The following is an 18,347-nucleotide window of genomic DNA, read 5'->3' as shown; positions in this document are numbered from 1 at the left end:
TGGTGGGATTCTACATTATCTACTACTAAACTGGGTCAGTCATCAGAGGATCAAAGCAGGGGACCTGACCAGGTCACGGTGAGCTCATAATTAACTGCAGACAGACACAGAATTTAGTTTCAAAATTTCCTAACAGGAAGGCAAGCAGGGAAGTAAGTTGGGTTTATGTAGTTCCTATTGTCGGACAGAAGGCAGTGGACATCACGTCTGTCTGACAGAATTCGAGAAAAATGATCACAATATGTCCTTATGGCAAGAAAGGCTTGGGCAAGACGCAGGATAATTCAAGAACAAGGTCTTTCAACTGGGGTTTTGTAGAAGATGGAAGCCTCCAGGGCCGCGCGGGGAGCAGGGAGGCAGCATGTCTGCAGGGTCCTGAGGCCGTGGGGTCGCCTGTGCTCTGTCACCTGAGGAGCCGCTGAGGAGAAACTGCTCAGCACGTTACCACAGCTCAAGGTGACGGAGCCTTGGGGCGCTGTCTGGGCAGCGGTCTCGGGCCTATTCGGAGTCCATTCCCTTGCTTTTCACATTGAACTTAGTCAAGTTTAACTTGGCTCGGATTACAGAGCTCCTTTCCCTTCAGTGCAGACTGCCAGCGTCTGTTCTTCCAAGGGCAGGAGCCAAGGCTTTGTGAGGCCCCAAGGCCCACGCCACTGGGTGCCTCCCCTGCAGGCCCAGGTCAAGATTTCTGGTGTGGAGGGAATGCTGCCTGCACCCCTCACTCCACAGGAAGGCACCCTCCCTGTCTGGGCGTCTGATAGAGGCTGAGGGGCGTGCCTGCCTGGGAGCAGCCTGTGTTCCAGGGGCCTGCGGGGGAGGGGGAGGACCCCCGAGAAATGTCAGACCTTTTCAGAGTGGGGCACGTTTGGGTCAAACAGGTACTTCCCTACACCTCTGTGTGACCATTTCCTTTACCCCCTCATCCTCTCCCTTGTTCTGGGGAGGAAGGGCCTGAGCATTGGGCTGGGTCACGTTTCTGACAAGGGTGCATGTTGAGCACCAATAAGGGGGCAAGGACACCTTCGGCTGCTTGGGACAAGGGACTTGCGAGCGCAAACCCCACTGAGGAGCCTCCAGAGTGGTGCGCTGGTGTCCCCTAGTGGGAGCAGATGTCAGTGCAGCCGGTGTCCCTGCATGGCCTCCTGACACTCCTGAGTTGGGGCCACGCTGCGGTGACCCCATCACTGCCAACATGGCGGGCCGGCTGACCCCGTTCCACTCACACAGTTCCCAACGGAGAGCCCCAAAATGCACGCGGGACCCCCAGGACTCCATTCTAGGTCCAACTGTGTGAGCTTCTGCCCTGCCCTATGGCTTTACCACCTAGAACGATGACGGATGACCCCCCAAGCCCATGTCACTGCACTCAGAGCCCCCAGCTGCCCCCCCCCAGTCAGAAGTGTGGGGAACAACGCCAGCCTCAGCTCCCTGGGGGCTGCCAGGTGTTTGTGGATGCGACGAACTGGCTGCTATCACCCTCCCCCTCAGCCACCGCTCCAGGGAGGCAGACCTTAGGGACAGTCCGTATCACCAGCATCGGCCCTTATGAACCAACAAAGTGACTTTTATGGGTGAAGAACTATACCCGGAAGAGGTGGACACCTGTCTGCCTTGCTCCCAGGTCCTTGGGTGCCTCCAGGGGCTCAGCCCCAGAAGTCTCAGCAATAGGGGTCCCCCAGGGTCCCGCTGTGGAAATACGACCAGGTGGGGTCACCAGGGTTAGAATCCTCAGCTTTGACTGGAGGGGAGTTTGGCCAGGTACCCAGGTGTCAGAATCTGAGCTGGCTGAGGCTCTCCTACCTAAGACCACTCACGGTGACAAGTACCCCGTGTGCAACTCCCAGTGAGAGAGAAGCCGGAGCTCCCTGGAAATCTACAACAGTCATGAAGTCGGGGGGACCACTGGGGTGCTCTGCTCCGTGCTCAGCCATCATTCAGGTCCCAGGGAACAACTCCTGGAGCGGCACTGAGGAGGGAGGTGAAGTCTGCAGGGAGAGAGCCCAGACTTCCCCCGACAAGGAACGAGGACTCTGACCTGGGCAAGGCACAGGTGGGCCGGGGCAAATCACAAAGGCTCCTATATACAAGGAGTTTGATCAGGGATGGAACCCCGGGCCTCTATCGTGTGGGGAGATGCTGAGGAGACAGCGGGCTGCAAGTGTAATGCTTCTCCTTTTGTGGGGTGGAGGAAATGGAGGCCAGGTAGGCAGTGATCGCAGGCCAGTCTCTCCCTTTATTCTGTTTTCCTCCTGGTGAGGCAGGGAGGCAAGAAAGTAGTCCCCTCTCATCCACCAGGGATACATTCCAAGATCCCGATGACGACTTATAAAGCCTTGAAACCTCAGAGTACTGAAACACACACACACACACACACACACACACACACACACACACACACTTTTTCCTGGGCATACACGCTATGATAAAGTTTAATTTGCAAATGAGGCACAGTAAAAGAGTAGCAACAACAACAAGATAGAATGATTATAACAATATCTGTAATAGGGGCGCCTGGGTGGCTCAGTCGGTTGAGCGTCCGACTTTGGCTCAGGTCATGATCTTGCGGTTTGTGAGTTCGAGCCTCGCGTCGGGCTCTGTGCTGACAGCTCAGAGCCTGGAGCCTGCTTCAGATTCTGTGTGTGTGTGTGTGTGTCTCTCTCTGCCCCTCCCCACTCACACTCCGTCCCCCTCTCCTTCAAAAATAAACATTAAAAAAAAAACAAAAACGGGCGCCTGGGTGGCTCAGTCGGTAGAGCCGACTTCAGCTCAGGTCATCTCACAGTCTGTGAGATCGAGCCCCGCCTTGGGCTCTGTGCTGATGGCTCAGAACCTGGAGCCTGCTTCAGATTCTGTTTCCCTCTCTGTCTGCCCCTCCCCTGCCCATGCTCTGTCTCCCTGTGTCTCAAAAATACATAAAAATATTTTCTAAAAATTAAAAAAAAACCCATATCTGTAATAAAGTTATGTGAATGTGGGGTCTCTCTCAACATATCTCACTGTCCTGTACTCACCCTCCCTCTGAGGACAGGTGGTGATAAGGCCCCTGCATGGTGACATGAAGCGACACAAATGACGCAGGTGCTGTGACGGAGTGGTAGGCCACCACTGATCTCCTGACCACACAGCAGAAGGAGCATCATTTGCTCCTGGCCGAAGCCGACCCCAGGTAACGGACCGAGGAAAGTGGAACTTCAGATAAGGTTAACTACTGAAGTTAATTACTGAACTGCGGTTGAGGTTAACTGCATGAGGGTACCTAATGTAGGTTTCCTTCTACTCCTCAAACTGACTTTTGTCAAAAACAGTGTATGTAGCCCACTCATCTCTGCTCAGGCCCAAGCCTCTGTGGGAGGTCTGGGGGTCCTCAGGCTATGGGTGGGCTTTCTCTCCCCTTCAGTGGTCTCCCACTGGGTGCACAGTGTCTCTTGGTGTATTTGGAAATATTTTTGGTGATCACCATGGTTGGTCACCCCTCCCCAGTGACGAGCATTCAGTGTCTGGGGCTAGGAACACTGAGTATCCTACATTGCGTTGGACAGTTTCATCCAGTTAAGATTTGTCCCACCCCAAATGCCAATAGCTGGGTTAGCTGACCCTCAGGACCCAAAGATGGACAACTCAACCAGCCGGCTCTGTTTGTGAGGGGCTTTGAAGAACACTAGGAAAACTCAGAGAAGTCATCCCAACATGCACTCCGAGGTCCTCAGATTCTACCACCAGAGCTCTGTTTGGGGATCAGGAAGCCTGTCAGCCTTGTCCTAACGGTACCCGTATGAAATACAAACACCCAAGAAGAGGTCGTCATGAGCATTGTCAGCCATAACTAGGATTTCAACTCTTATTGATAATTCTGATAAGAGTGCAGAGTGTGTTGTGATGCTCTAAAAAAATACAGATTCCTGGGTATGATTCAGTAGACGTGGTCACCAGCCGCAATGATCCCTGCCCCCTGATAGTCACACCTTTGTGTGGTCCCTTCTGCACCGCTGTGTGCAACCGACATATAGCATGTGGCAGAGGGATAGCATGTCACTTCCGAGATTACATTATAAAAGATAAGGACTTCTGTGTTGGATGTTCTCCCTTCTCACCTGTTCTCGTTCTCTCTCTCTCTCTCTCTCTCTCTCTCTCCCTCTCCCTCTCAGATCACTTGCTTTGGAGGAAGCCAGCTGTCAGGGTGTGAGGACACTCAAGCAGTTTATGAAGAGGTCCACATGGCAAGGAACTGAAGCCTTTTGCCAACAACCAAGGTGGAAGTGAAGGAGCCGTGTGAGGGGGCCAGGATGGAAGGAGGCCCTCCAGCCGCAGCCAAGCCTTCAGATGGCTGCAACCCTGGCCATCAGCCTGACTACAAGTCCAGGAGAGACCCTGAGCCAGAACCCCAGCCAGGCTCCTCCCAGGTCCCCGGCCGTCTGAAAGTATGTTGTGGTAATCAGTGTGTGTGTGTGTGTGTGTGTGTGTGTGTGTGTGTGTTTTAATTCTTTAGTGTTTATTTTTTGAAAGAGAGAGAGACAGAGTGCGAGCGGGTGAGGGGCAGAGAGAGCGGAAGGCAAGGAATCCGAAGCAGGCTCCAGGCTCTGAGCACAGAGTCCGACGCGGGTTTCGAACCCATGAACCACGAGAGCATGACCTGAACGGAAGTTGGACGCTTAACCGACGGAGCCAGCCGGGCGCCCCTCCGTGTGTGTTTTTTAAGCTGCTAGATGTTGAGCTATTTACTAGGCAGCAGTAGATAATTCATGCAGTGGGTCTAGGTAGGGCCAGGAGGCTGTGGATGTAAAAGCTTCCTAGGTGACTCTGATGTGCGGTCAAGGTTCAACAGCCGTGGGTGTAGAGACTTACGCTGCTGACGGTTTTCTGGGCACAAAGCTGACTCAAAGTGGCACGTGTGCACGCGAGAATCAGAGAGCTACTGCTGTGTGGCTCCACACTGAAAACAGAGACAGGCAAGGGGTGAAGGCTTCCACCACCAGCAGCCCCTAAGAGCTGAAGTGTCACACGTAGCCCTCGAGAACTAGGAGTGCCTGCTGATGTATTGCTCCTGGAAGAGAGAAAGCCTAGAACGTGAAGCCTGAGGGGAACCCTGTCCTGAGGATTTTCACAATTTGTCAAGGAGCAGAACCGTTTCCTCAAGAGAAACCATTCCCAGCAGACTGGGTTAGAGATGCCGGCAGAGCAGTTCTGGGCGGGTCTAAGTAGTGGCCCCTGAGCCTGCTTCTCCAGTCTCCCCACCACCACTCCCCATGCTTAGCAGCGTTTCCGGGGCAGAGGTCCACAGCTTGATCCTCCTGACTTCTAGTGCAATCTTTCTGCACCACCACTACCCAGGATGCCACTTAGGAAAGGTACACAGGGTGGGGATGCGGTACAGGGATCCGCCCCCTCTCCCTGCTCCTAACCAGGCTATGGGAGTCCACCGTCAGAGGGAGGGAGCACCTACTATGCACCGGGTATTTTTCCCAAAGCTTCACATGAACTCAGGTACTCAATCTTCTGCAACAACCCCATGAGGTGGATCCTGTCATTATCATCATTTGACACGGGGAAACCGAGGCAGAGTGAGGGTAAGTAACTAGCTCGATTCCTTGGTTAGTCCATGGCAGGGCCAGGATTCTCTAAGGTCCATGTCTGGGGTCCAGACACTAACCCTTAACCCCTGAGCTCTGCTGCCCCCCTGCCAGCCACGGGCCCAGCCCTCCTTGCCCTTTGAGCAGGAACGAAAGGCCCTCTGCTTTGCTCTGAGTGAGGGGACAGGCATCAAATAGGAGAAAAATGGTCAGACCTGTTACCTTTCCAGCCAGGATGCCACAGGCTGCTGGCTCAAAGGCCATCGAGGGCTCAGCACCTCACCTAGGGCAGGGGGAATCGGGATCCTCCCCTGGATCTGTGTCTCTCAAATATAGTCTCCCTCTCAATAATGAATGCTGTGAACATTTAGGAATGGAGCAGTACATAGTAATTATTGAGTACTTTACCCTTTTATCTTTTGCACCAAAGCTAGCTTTACATTAGCAGTGGTAATTTTTTTTTTTAACTTTTTAACGTTTATTGATTTTTGAGAGAGAAACAGAGCATGATCGGGGGAGGGGCAGAGAGAGGGAGACACCGAATCTGAAGCAGGCTCCAGGCTCCGGGCTGTCAGCACAGAGTCCGACGTGGGGCTCGAACACACAAACCGCGAGATCGTGACCTGAGCTGAAGTCAGGTGCTTAACCCTCTGAGTCACCCAGGCGCCCCTATAGCTATTTGACCTACACACCGTGGCTGAGGATATTGATTCTTTTGTCTCTCAAACGTACAGGACAGTTGTGAGGACAGTACAAAGAATTTCCCTCCGCTCCTCATTCAGATTCCCAGACTTACTACTCACCACGTTTGCCCTTCATCACAGCTATGGATCTACATACTCGTTATTTTTTTTCTTTTTCAAAACATTCGAGGACAGGCTGCAGACATGAAGCTCCATATCCCTCGAGTACTCTAGTGTGTATTTCCCCAACACAAGGGCACTTGCCTATATAACCATCATACAGCCCTTCAAGTCAGGACACTGATGCCCAGGTAACACTACCGCCCCACCCACAGACCCCATTCACATTCCCTAACCATCCAACAAAGTCTTCTGGTCCAGGATCTCAGCGAAGAACACATATTGCATGTAGTCTCTCTGTTTAGTCCCCTCCAACCTGGAAGATTCCACAGTCTTTTCCTGTCTTTCCTGTCCAAGTTTTAGGGAATCCTCCCTACATTTGTTTCCTTATGACCAGAGTCAGGCTGTGCTTTCTCGGCAGGAAAACCCCAGAAAGGGTGTTGGGTTTTCTCCATGCGGCACATCAGACAGCACATGGTGTCTACCTAACCTGTCGCTAATGATGTTAACCTCATCATAGGGTCAGATTAGGCTCTTCCAGGTTTCTCCACCATTAAGCCACCACATTTCCCTTTGTAATGAGGTGAGCCCTATGTATGTCCCAGCCTGGTGCCTGAAAGAGGGTTTCCAGTCTTAACACATAGAGAGCCTAGTGGTCTCAATGAGTTAAGGGGATAGAGTTTAAAATTCAGGGAGTCTGAGACAACGAGAATTTGCAAGGCAGGACACCAGAGAAGAGAAATCCAGAAATCCGCAGACCCTTGAGTCTTTGGCTGAGCACTGATTTGTGCATGTGTACGAGGAAACTTCCAGAGCCAGTAGAAAACCTTCTGAAAGGAATAGATGGAACCATCCCCTGAGATCATACAAGGCTAGAAATAGTTCCCAGCAGATGAGGTAGAAACACCTCCTAATACACAAGGTTCTCAGTAGCAATCTCAGAAGGGTATTGACTCAGTAGTGGATCAAAATGTGTCCCAGACTAAAGGCTCCCCACCTAACAAAGGCTTTAAAAGCAAGCTGTGAAAAGATCAAACTGTTCTGAAGTAACTTAACTGTGTTCCAGAACAATGCCCAAAATATTTAAATGGATACTAACAAAAATCAGACACCCAACAATGTAAAATTCCTAATCCCTGGTATCTGATATAAAATCACCAGGCATGCAAAGAAAAATATGACCTATATCTAGAGAAAAAATCAATTAATAGAAGTAGACACTGAAATGACATGAGTGACCGAATTAGTAGAGAAAGACCTTAAAAAAGTCATTATAAATCGATCCTATATACTCAAGGAGAGAGCGGAAAGCAGGAACATGAAGAAGAGAGAAATGGAAGAGAGAGAGGACAAAAAGATCCAAACTGAACTTCTAGACATGAACAAGACAACATCCGAAATGAAAAATACACTGATGTGATTAACAGTAGGGTTGGACTTTGCAAGAAAAGAGTAGTGAACCTGAAGACACAGCAATAGAAAGTATCCAAAATGAAACACACAGAGAAGAAACACTTAAAAAAAAAATAGGCAGAGTTTGGTGAGCCATGGGAGCAGATGAAATGACACGAGGTTCAGTAGAGAAAAGGACAGGGTGACGTGGTGAGTGTGGTGGCAGGTCCCTGACCAGGAAGGCTCTGTCACCTAGGAGGGCGACTCTCACTCTGCTGTGGCAGGCCCCACCCCCATACTCGGATGCAGCTAGATTCCCACTGTTTCTGCCCAAAGACCAGCACCAGAAGCATCTCAAGACCCAGATTTGCCGTCTCTTTGCTGAGTGAATCCTACTGTCCCGGAGCCAGGCTCGATCCAGGGAAAGGAGCCCAGTTGATGACAAAATCAGCAAGCACAGCAGACACCTGGAGGCTGGCAGGACATCTCCACTTTTCAAAAGCCTAAAAATAGCCCCAACCACATTGGCAATCCCAGCAGCCCTGCCCGTCCTAGGAACACACCGCGGGAGGCCACACCGGCAGAGATTTCAGGTCAAGGGACAAAAAACTTGGACAAGTGCGCCGAGTTGCCACAGCATGGCCCCATTTCACCTCTGGGGGATGTCGGGCCCGCCACCAGTGCAGAGAGTGTGCCACCACACACACATCACGATGGGACGCCCTGGGCCTCGTCAGGCACCCACCCCTGCCTCCCTCCCACTGCAGTACATCCAGTTACACCCTGCTGGAGGAAGGGGCTAAGGGGGTACCCAGGCTGTGCCCAGGCTGAAGATTGGGACCTGGCTGGAAGGTTGGGGACTCTCCTCCTGCACCTACCTGCCAGGCCGGGAGGACCTTCTCAATGTCATTCAGGTTGATCCCGTCCCCGTCTTCTAGCTTCCCCTTTCCACACCTGGGCCAGAAAAGACAGAAAGGCATTGAAGAGTCGGCATGTTCACGCATCCTACCCCAGCCCGCCGAGCAGGAAGGGCAGGGATGGCCAGGAGACACCCGGCCCTGCCACCTCCAGGCCTGTAGGATCAGCCTGTCCCACCCAGAGCAAACAGCTCTGGAGAAACATGCTTTCCTTCCCCAGGCCTGGCAACACGGGCCCTGCCTGCAGAACGAAGGACTTCGTGCAGGCGGGCATTCTGGGAGCAGTCCAGAGGCAGGGGGCACTAAGGTGACATCCGACCCCCCAGGGAGGTGACAGAGGTACCAGATTTCCCCTCGACCCTTCCAGGCAAAGACGCTAATAAGCTCCTTGTTGATGAATACCCCAAAACCCGTCACAGCTCCTGCAAAACGTCATCATCTCGCCCCATTACACCAAAGGGGCGATGAGTGAACAGAAAGACCAAGCAACTTTCTTGAGGTCACACAGGCCCGCAACAGGGATTTCTCCCTCCTTGGCCTGACTCTGGGCCAGTCCAGCAAGCCCACTCAGATACCGATGCTTTGTCTTTACGCCCTCTGTGGGCAGACATACCATCAGGCCAGAGACGCTGACCCCAACTCGCCATCGAGCACCCATGTCTTCTGCATACTTAAGGTGCAGACTCTGGAATCAGACTGCCAGGCTGGAACCCGTTACGTCCCTTACTAACTGGGTGACCCTACGCAAGTCACTTAACGTCTCCGGACCTCGGTTTTCCCACTTGTCAAATGGAGATCGTTAGTAGTGTATAACATCATGGGGTGGTAGGAGGATGAGATTAATGTAGCTGATACACACACACACACACACACACACACACACACACACACACACACAGGCACACCCATGTATATATCCATATTTACATACCATGTTTAATGGTAAATATGGGTAATAATGGCATGCAAGTGTAGTAAAGTAAGTAATAGCGTAAATATATTAGTTCCACGAGGACTACTTCTGCCAGTACTAGTCCTGTTTACAACTATCTTACTAGCATTACTGTTACTCTTTTGTTAGTATTTTACCGCTACTATTGTTAATTGCTGCCCCAGGGAAGGATTAAGAGCCTAGACTCTGGAGCTGACCCAGGCTCACGCAAGTTGCTCATTTCTTTGTGCCTCCTAGTTTCCCCACCTGTCTAGGTGAAGACCATAGCACTCCTACCTCCCTAGGTTGTGGTGAGTTTTCAATAACACGAGGCCAGCACTTGGAACAGTGCCCAGGATGGATCAGTGATCACTGCTCTCATTGGTGTGACTATGGACCCAGACATGGTGAGGGCTGCCCAGCGTGACGGCGGCAGCATTTTCCAGCTGCAGCATTAAGGCAACTCTCAAAATTTAGAGGATTTATTTGTTCAATATTTGCCGAGCATCTCTTGTGTTTTGGGCCCTGTCAACCTCCCTGGGAGTCATGGAAAATAAATCTGCTGTGGTTCCTGTCCTCCAGAACGCAACAGCTCTTCGGAAACACGTCCTAAACTCAACTGACAAGGTGGTGACCACCAGTAGGGGGCAGCATGAGATAAGTGTTATGAAAGACTTAGGGACAGAGGAGGTGGGGTGGCCACATAACCCACCAAGGCTGGAGTGGAAGAGGGCAGGAGGATGCAGTCTATACCCCCCTTTTGACAAGAGCTTCCGCGTGGTCTCTGGCTTGGGCTTTACCCCAGTGTAAACAAGGCATAGACTGAACCCAGAGGAGTGCTGCCCAGAACATCCAGAAGCATCCAGAATGATCTGGGGCAGGAGGAAGGTGGGTCATGAGCTGGCTAAGCAGAGAATCCTGGAGAATGTCCTGGGCAGAGGGTAGCGGGGCAATGGCCTGGAGCTAAGCCCATGTATGTTGCCAGCTGGGATGTCAGCATTCCTGCCACTGGGGTGGGGTGGGGGTGGGGGTGTAAAGGGGATGGGTAAAGGGGGAATATGGAGCTAGAAGGCCAGGAGGTGGAGCTGGGGAGGAAGGGGTAGAAGGAAGGTGGGAAGGACACGTGGGGAAAGAGAGTTCTTACCCCCTCTGCCCCTACCCTCCACCCCCACCCCAGCCTCTTGATGTGCTGGGCTGCAGACAAAGAGGCAGACCAACCTCTGGAAACATCCAACCACCTTTTAACTACAGGTTGGCCCGTGAAGGTACCAATGACTTGCATCTGTATTTCATATGCACCTTGGCAACGGGAGAGGAGAAAGCTGGGGACTGTGGGCCGAATGGAACAGCTGACGCCCTCTCCCCCAGGTCCTGTGTGCTATCCCCCCACTTCCGGACTCCTAGCTGCCCTGAGCTCCAAGCATGCGTTAGACGCCAGCCTAGCACAGCACAGGCGCAGCGTTTTATCCTCACCTCAGCAGCTCCTGGGGGCAGCAGGGGGCCGTGTGCAGGGAGCGCTGCTGTCCCCCAAGACCCGTCCTCTGGGATTCAGAGCTCCCTGGGAGGACTGCAGGTACAGAGGGCAAAAGGTTGCTACAGACCAGCTGAGTCACTGCTTCCTACAGGGTTTCCAAGGCAACAGCTTTCTCTGATTTCTGTCCCTCCATGGAAACATGGGCTGCGGGAAGCCTTGGCAACCGAGAGGTACCCTGCTTCCGAGGGATGCTGCAGTGGCTGGGCACGTGGAGTGCATCCCCAGCATGGCTGGACTCTGAGGGTGACAGAGTTCCTGCCTTAACCACAAGGAGGCCACCGGGTGCTGAACCCAGGATCCCCTAGGAACCTGGGGAGGCCAGGGTTCACCTATGCTCTCATTCCAACAGGGTCCCTCCATGCTGAAGGCCATCTCCCCTCACCACCCAAGGAAAAGTGACCTCGGGAATTCTGGCAGATCCCACACAGACAGGACGATGGAAAAGGGAGCCGTGGTGAGAGGCTGGGGTCCCCTGGGAGAGTATGAAGCACGTGGTGGGTCTCTCCCCAGAAAAATATACACAAACGCATGATTTTGCATGAAAGTTTAAGGGGGTCAAACTGATTCACGGATACTCTGGTGTGATGACCGGGGCCTTAGATGGCATCAGAAGGCCTTAAATCATGGCTCTTCCTGGGCATGTCTGAAATGCATTTCTCCCAACTGTACAATAGAGACAAGAGCCTCTCCCTCCCCAGGCTTTTTGTTCACGACTCTGCGCTGGTGGGAGCAGGGTGCTCAGAGAGGGGGTGCCCACTAGGGTGGGGTGGGGAGCAGGTGAGACGCAGTTATGTTTAATACAACCAACAATATCAGTCACGTTTAGATGTGAAGTGACGGGAGGTGAGAGTGGACAGGGAGGGACTGGAAGGAAAAGTAAAAGCCGTCAGTCTAAGAAAGAAGAGGAGAACAGCAAGTGTTGACAAAAATGTGGAAAAGCCCCGTATACTGCTGGTGGGAATATAAGACATTCAGCCTCTGTGCTAAATAGTTTGGCGAAATAGTTCCACAAAAACTTAAGACATGGAATTACCATGTGTGATACTGTGACTCATACAAGCTATATTTGGTCTTTGTCCCCAGTCCTAGTATAGAACTCCTCAAATCCTTGGAATTTCCTAAGTGAGGACAGAAGACAAAGTTGCGTTTTGTTATGTTAATGAGGCGACTGTTGAAAAACCACCTAGGGAATCTACGGGAGGGAGCCGGTTCAATCGCGTGATTGGAGGGTTAGAACTTTCAGTCGCAACTCTTGACTCCAGGGAGAGGAGAGGGGCTAGAGATTCAATCATTGGCCAATAATGATTTGCTCAATCATGCCCGTGTAATGAAGCCACCAAAAGCAAAAGCAAAAGCAAAAACAAAAACAAAAACAAAAACCAAAGGAGGGGCTTTGGAGAGCTTCCGGGTTGGTGAGCACAGGAGATTCTGGAAGAGCGCACTCTGGAGAGGGCATGGAAGTTGGCACCTTTCCCCATCCCTTGTCTGATGCGTCTCCACCATCTGGCTATTCCTGAGTTCTATCCTTCGATATAAACTCGTAATCCAGCGGGTACCATGTCTTCCCGACTTCTGTGGCCTCCCTAGCAAATTAATAGAGCCCAGGGAGGGGGGTCGCTGGAACCCCCAACCTACAGTCGGACATCTGAAGCACAGGTGACAGACTGGACTTTGGACTGGCGTCTGCAATGGGGAGAGGGGTCGATTTGCAGGACTGAGCCCTCAACCTGGGGGGGTCTGATGCTGTTTCTAGGTCAATGGTGTCAGCACGGAGTTGAATTGCACACACTCGATTGGTATCAGAAAACTGCTTGGTGGCGTTGGAAAAAAACCCACACACATCAGAACTGGTGTCAGAATTGGACCATGTGACTCAGCAATTCCATTTCCCAGGCACCTACCCGGAAGAGTTGAAAATAGGGACTCAACAAATACTTGCACACGAATGTTCATAGCAGAGTAATTGACAATAGCCAAAGCGTGGAAAGAACTCAAATGCCCATCAGCAGATGAATGGATGGACAAAGAGTGACAGACCCACATGATGAAATACATGCCACAGTGTGGACGAACCTCAAAATTTTATGCTGAGTGAAAGACGCTAGGCCCAAAAGGCCACATATGATCCCACTCCTCTAAATAACCGGAAGAGAGAAATTCACAGAAACAGAAAGCAGATCGGTGGTTGCCAGGAATAAGAGGGAAATGGGGAGTCACCGCTTAGGGGACATCGATTTTATTCTGGGGGGGTTGAAAATGTTTTGGACCTACGTAGAGGGGATAGTTACACACTATTATGAAAATATGAAATGACACGCAATTGAACACTTTAAAATGGTTAATGTGGGGGGCGCCTGGTTGGTTCAGTGGGTTGAGCATCCGGCTCTTGGTTTTGGCTCAGGTCAGGGTCTTGTGGTTTGTGACACTGAGCCCCGCCCGTGCTGGGCTCCATAGCACGGAGCCTGCAGGATTCTCTCTCTCCCCCTCTCTCTCAGCCCCTGCCCTGCTCGAACTCACATACGTACGCGCTCTCTCTCCAAAATAAACTTGAGAAGATGAGACAGCCCGGTATAAAATCAAACACTACACCAGGGGTTCTCAAAGTGGGGCCCCTGGACCAGCAGCACCAACGTCCCCTGGGAACCTGTTGTGGGTGGAGAGCCTCTCTGGACACCAGCCACCTGTGTGTTCCCAGTGCAGCAGAGATGCCTGCCCGCCCAGGGAAGGGCCCCTCTCTGCCCCGGGACAGCTGTAACCCTACCCACCCCTGTATAAAAGCCCCTGGTCACCCCTTACCCTTCCCGGTCGATGTGTGGCAGGGTCGGCTTGGGCGTGTGTCTCAGCTTCCGGTGGAACTGCGTGAAGTCCAGCTTTTCGGGCTGCAGGTCCCAGGTGGCACCACTAGAGGGCGAGAAAAGGTGAGAAATGTGAGGCAAGGGGGAGACCAGCCCAGTTACCCATGGCACCAGACAGCTGGGCACAAGCCTGGCAGGGAGCGTCTTCACAAAGAGGTGGGCAGGCTGGGGAGGACACCCACCAGCCGAGGGTAGGGTCGACAGAGACCCCTCCCTCAGAATGGAGCTGGCGGTGTCAGCTCTGTGTTCAGATAGTGGGGCAGGAGGCTCCCCTTTCCTCAACCCTGCTGTACAGCAATGCATGTCAGTCTGATGCCTGCTCTACGGAGGCCCCCCTAAAACACTTCAGAGCTTCCTTCCGGAAGGCTGGAAACAAAGGAGGCCAAACATCTGTCACTAGAGCTTCCGATGGCAGCTCAAAATGGTGGCCAGGCAGCTGTGAGGTACATAAGGCAAGTCAGTGGGGTGGGAGGTTGAGCCCCACAAAGTCCCAGACCCAGGAGACAAAGGTGCTTCCATTCTGGGAAAGCCTGAGTCTGAGCCACGGATGTGCCTGGAGCGCGCCCAGCGTTGGCCGGCTCCAAGGCCAGGGGCGGAGGGGAGCTAAAGGGCCCCTGCCCATCCATAGCCCCAAGCCGTCACTCCCCAGGGGAGTGAACATATGGTAGGCACCCATTAGCAAACCTTTCGGGGCACCACCTCCTCCTACTGAGGAACCCTGGCCAACACCTGTTCTTCCGACCTGGCCCTTCAGGAACCTTCTAGAATCTGAGCTACTGACCACCTTTCCTTCCTCCAGACCTCTCTGCAGCCACCCCCCGGCCCCCAAACCCTACGACCTCAGGTGAGGGGAAGTATCTGCAGCCACAGCCGTCTGTCCCCGGCTCTCACATGGGTGGCCTGGTGTCCACCATGTGCCATTCTCCTTTGCTCTTCCAACCACCAGTCAGCCCATCCCTTTGCCTTCTCTCCCTCTCCCCTGTGGTTAGACTGTTAGTGTCTGTCTTCTCTTTCCCCTCGACCCTCTCTCTGCCTCCTCTTCCTCCTCTTGGATGGTCTCCTCTCATTTTCGTTCCTTTGATCTTTCTCTCTCTCTCTCTGACCTCCTTCCTCAGCTGCCTCATCCGGGCTACCTCACCCCCTCTTTGTTTCTCTCCACTTCTTGATCAAAGAACGTTCAACATTTACTCAACTTCCAAAGACCCCATGGGGCTTCTTCTATAAGGACAAGCACCTGGGGTCCCAGCCCGAGGCATATGCCACAGACAAGAGGAAGAAAGGCTTACCTGAAGGAATCAAAGGTGTTGGCAGCCCAGATATCCGTGCCCAGCATGTCCAGAGAGTTGTCTTTGCTGCCATTCTGGAAGAGACGGGATGAAAAAAGGGGACATTGTTTGCTTGGTCAGGACACTGAGAACACGTGGCCAAAGTCCTAATCCCAGAGAAGGCTGCAGAGGCCTTCCTTCTCTTCCCTCGGTTGGTCATTTTGGGCAGCTTGTAGGCCGGAGAGAGCCACTGGAGTGAGCATCCTGGCCAGTGCACCCAGTAAGTCACGAGGACCACTGCCCCCCGGCCCCCCACCCAGGTACAGGCCCTCACCGTTGTGTATGTCAGACATAGAGCTATACCATCAGGTACAGAAATAGCCTGGGTTTCTGCTGTCCCCCGCCCATGGCTCCCGAGTCCACTGCCAGCTGGATGGCAGTGGCTTCTTCCCAGGCAGAGGCTCTGGAAAGCCAGACACACTGGCAGGTCCGTGTTGGAAGGCTGACTTCCCTGGAGTTAAGCCCCACTTCTCAAAATCAGGCAGCCCTGAGAAGCCCCCACTGACCAAGGCTATACCAGTGATTAAATTCTCTAATTCTCTAATTGTCTAAATTCTCCAAACCCCGTTCCAGTCTTTGTCCTCCAATGTCCCCTACACGATCCATCCCATAGACATACAGAAAGCGCTTTATTTCGTCCAGTTTCTATCGTTTGGCTTCTCCGCCCCTTGGCTGACAATCTCCCCAAGTTCTCTGACAACCTGCCTTACTCCTAATGCCCTCCATCCCTCGTTACCCCTAGTCTGCTTTCATCATCACACTCTTTAAAATCAAGACTTTCACCTCCAGGACCGCTGGACATGTGCATGCCTTATGACCCAGGACATCACTCACAGGTATAAACACAACCAAAACGTGCACAGACGTTCACCAACAGTACGAAGCACACAGAAGTACAGAGCAGCACTACTCACAATAGATCCACACTGGAAGCCACCTAAATGCTTCCCAGCAGTTGACTAGACATGCAAATTATGGCATATTCACATACTGGAATATCGCACAGCAGGGAGAATAAACAAATTAAAACCTACAACAGCATTAATAAGCCCCAAAATGTAAAGAAGAACAAAAGAACCCAAATACAAAAAAAGTACCAACTCCATGATTCAATTGATATAAAGTTCAACGACAGGCCAACGAACTAATCTGTGGAGACAGAATTCAGGAAGGGGGGCGTCCCAGGAGGGTCCTGGGCGGGGGGTGCTGGTAATGTTCTGTTTCTTGATCTGGGTGCTTGTGTGCTCAGCTTGTGAAAACCCACTGAACTGTATGCACGTAATATGTATACTTTTTGTCCATGTGTGTTAGGACTTCCTGGTTAGATTCCTGATAGTATCCCCAGTCTTTGTTTTTAGGACTGATCTGTCCCCAAACCTACCACTTCTCAGGTCCACTAGCTCCTACACTGGATGATCTTCGTTTGAGACCTTTCCACGGGCCTAGGCCTAGGCAGACACTGAAGACACAGAAGTGGAGGAGTCACAGGCCCTGCCTGCAAAGAGGGGTAGGTGTGCAATGACGCACATGTAATAAATAATTACAAGACAGTGCGATATGTGCATTGATTCAAGGAGCCGTAACGGGACCAGAGGCAACAGACCCGTTGCCTGTAACGGGACCACAGGCAACTTTGCTGGTGACTCCTCCTGAGCGGGGGACGCAAGGACTCATGGAAGTGAGGCAAGCAGAGAGAAAAGCAGGGAAGGGGTCATTCTGGCAAAGGGGACAGCATGAGGGAAAGGCAGGACCCAACAGGGCGTTATGGGGAGCTTCAGGGCCTCTGGCTTTGCACAGGGGGCACAGCAGCCCAGAGAGTGTCTAGGATCACCCACACAGTCCTGGCCAGGGCCTACTAGGGGCCCCACAAGTGCTCCTCGGTGCTTGTTGGGGTTGAATTGTGGCCCCCCTCCAATTCGCATGTTGAAGTCCTAATGCCCAGTACCTCAGAATGTGACTTTATTTGGGAATACGGTGGTTGCCGATGGAGTTAGTTAAGATGAGGTCATATGGGTGGGCCCTCATCCAATATGACTGGTCCCATTATAAAAAGAGGACATTTAGACACAGAGACAGACATGCACAGTGGGAGGATGCCATGGAAAATTGGAGTCACGCTGCCACAAGCCAGGGAACCACTGCGGGCTGGGAGACAGGCCTGGAACAGATCCTTCCTTGGTGACTTCACAGAGATCATGGCTCTCCCCACACCCTCATTTCAGACTTCTGGACTCCAGCACTATAGGACTGATAATACCTTTCACTAGGTTGAGCCAGTTTGGGGGTCAGAAGTGTGGAATCAAGCAGCCCTCGCAAAATAATATGGCGATCGACCATCCACCCCTCTAAAAACTCCCTTTCTGAGGGTGGTCAGTCATGTCCCTTCCTCCTGCAGTCAGCAGATGTCCCCCACACCAACCCCAGGACCTTCTCACATCCTCACAGCCACACTAACCACCTGAGGGGGTAGGGTCTCCTGCATCCTGCAAACAGAGCAGCCCATGCCGGCTCAGGCCAGTCTCTGACCTCCCAGCATCCACATCCCCAGGAGCCAGCCCGTGAAAAGTCCCATCTTCTATCCTCCCTGGTGGCGATTCCCCTGCAGACCACAGCCAACATCACCCCAGAGACTGCTGGACAAAGCCCCAGTGGACTAGAAAGGAACCCGAACCAGGCTCAATGACTCCACCTCTGCCTCTCCCAGCAGAGACACCAGCACCTTGACAAAGAAGCCCCATGATTTTGGGGTTTGGTTTTGTCTTTGATTTTCCTCGTCTTCCAGTTGGTCAGAGTTGGTAAGCACGCTCTCCTCCCTGCCTGCATTGTACTCAGCATGCCTGACTCACCAGCCTCTTACGTGGAAACCAACCTAGTTTCCAGGGAGAGAGCAGTTTGCGGGTGCATTCCAGCTTTTAATCAATCTGAAGGCAAGGAGCACCCAGCGGAGGGGCCCAAGCGCTTGGACCTTCATAGACACCAGGCAGGAGACAAAGAGGGGGTGTGGGGAAAAGAGACAGCAGTAA

General features: G+C 52.5%; 1 protein-coding gene and 1 long non-coding RNA gene across 12 annotated transcripts in view; one reads left to right on the top strand and one right to left on the bottom strand.

The window, feature by feature from the left end:
- CTIF (cap binding complex dependent translation initiation factor) overlaps window positions 1-18,347 on the bottom strand; it is a 292,923-nt gene that overhangs the window by 166,327 nt on the left and 108,249 nt on the right. For all 10 annotated transcript variants that reach the window (XM_078435265.2, XM_078435261.2, XM_078435259.2 and 7 more), the window contains 3 exons: window positions 15,286-15,359; window positions 13,941-14,045; window positions 8,641-8,716 (listed from right to left, as the gene is read on the bottom strand). In XM_078435265.2, the coding sequence (XP_078291391.1) occupies window positions 8,641-8,716; window positions 13,941-14,045; window positions 15,286-15,359 (255 nt within the window). The remainder of the gene's footprint in view (window positions 1-8,640; window positions 8,717-13,940; window positions 14,046-15,285; window positions 15,360-18,347) is intronic.
- LOC132665986 (uncharacterized) lies at window positions 13-16,843 on the top strand. Of its 2 annotated transcripts, XR_009604397.3 has the most exons (5): window positions 13-78; window positions 3,029-3,166; window positions 4,146-4,418; window positions 11,494-11,598; window positions 16,716-16,843. It is a non-coding gene; the product is annotated as an uncharacterized LOC132665986 (long non-coding RNA). The 2 variants fall into 2 exon arrangements; XR_009604398.3 differs by lacking the exon at window positions 11,494-11,598 and having other exon boundaries at window positions 15-78.

The sequence above is a fragment of the Panthera onca genome, chromosome D3 (assembly GCF_046562875.1).
Source record: "Panthera onca isolate mPanOnc1 chromosome D3, mPanOnc1 haplotype 2, whole genome shotgun sequence".
Classification (NCBI taxonomy): Eukaryota; Metazoa; Chordata; class Mammalia; order Carnivora; family Felidae; genus Panthera; species Panthera onca.
This window is presented reverse-complemented; position numbering and strand designations above follow the sequence as displayed.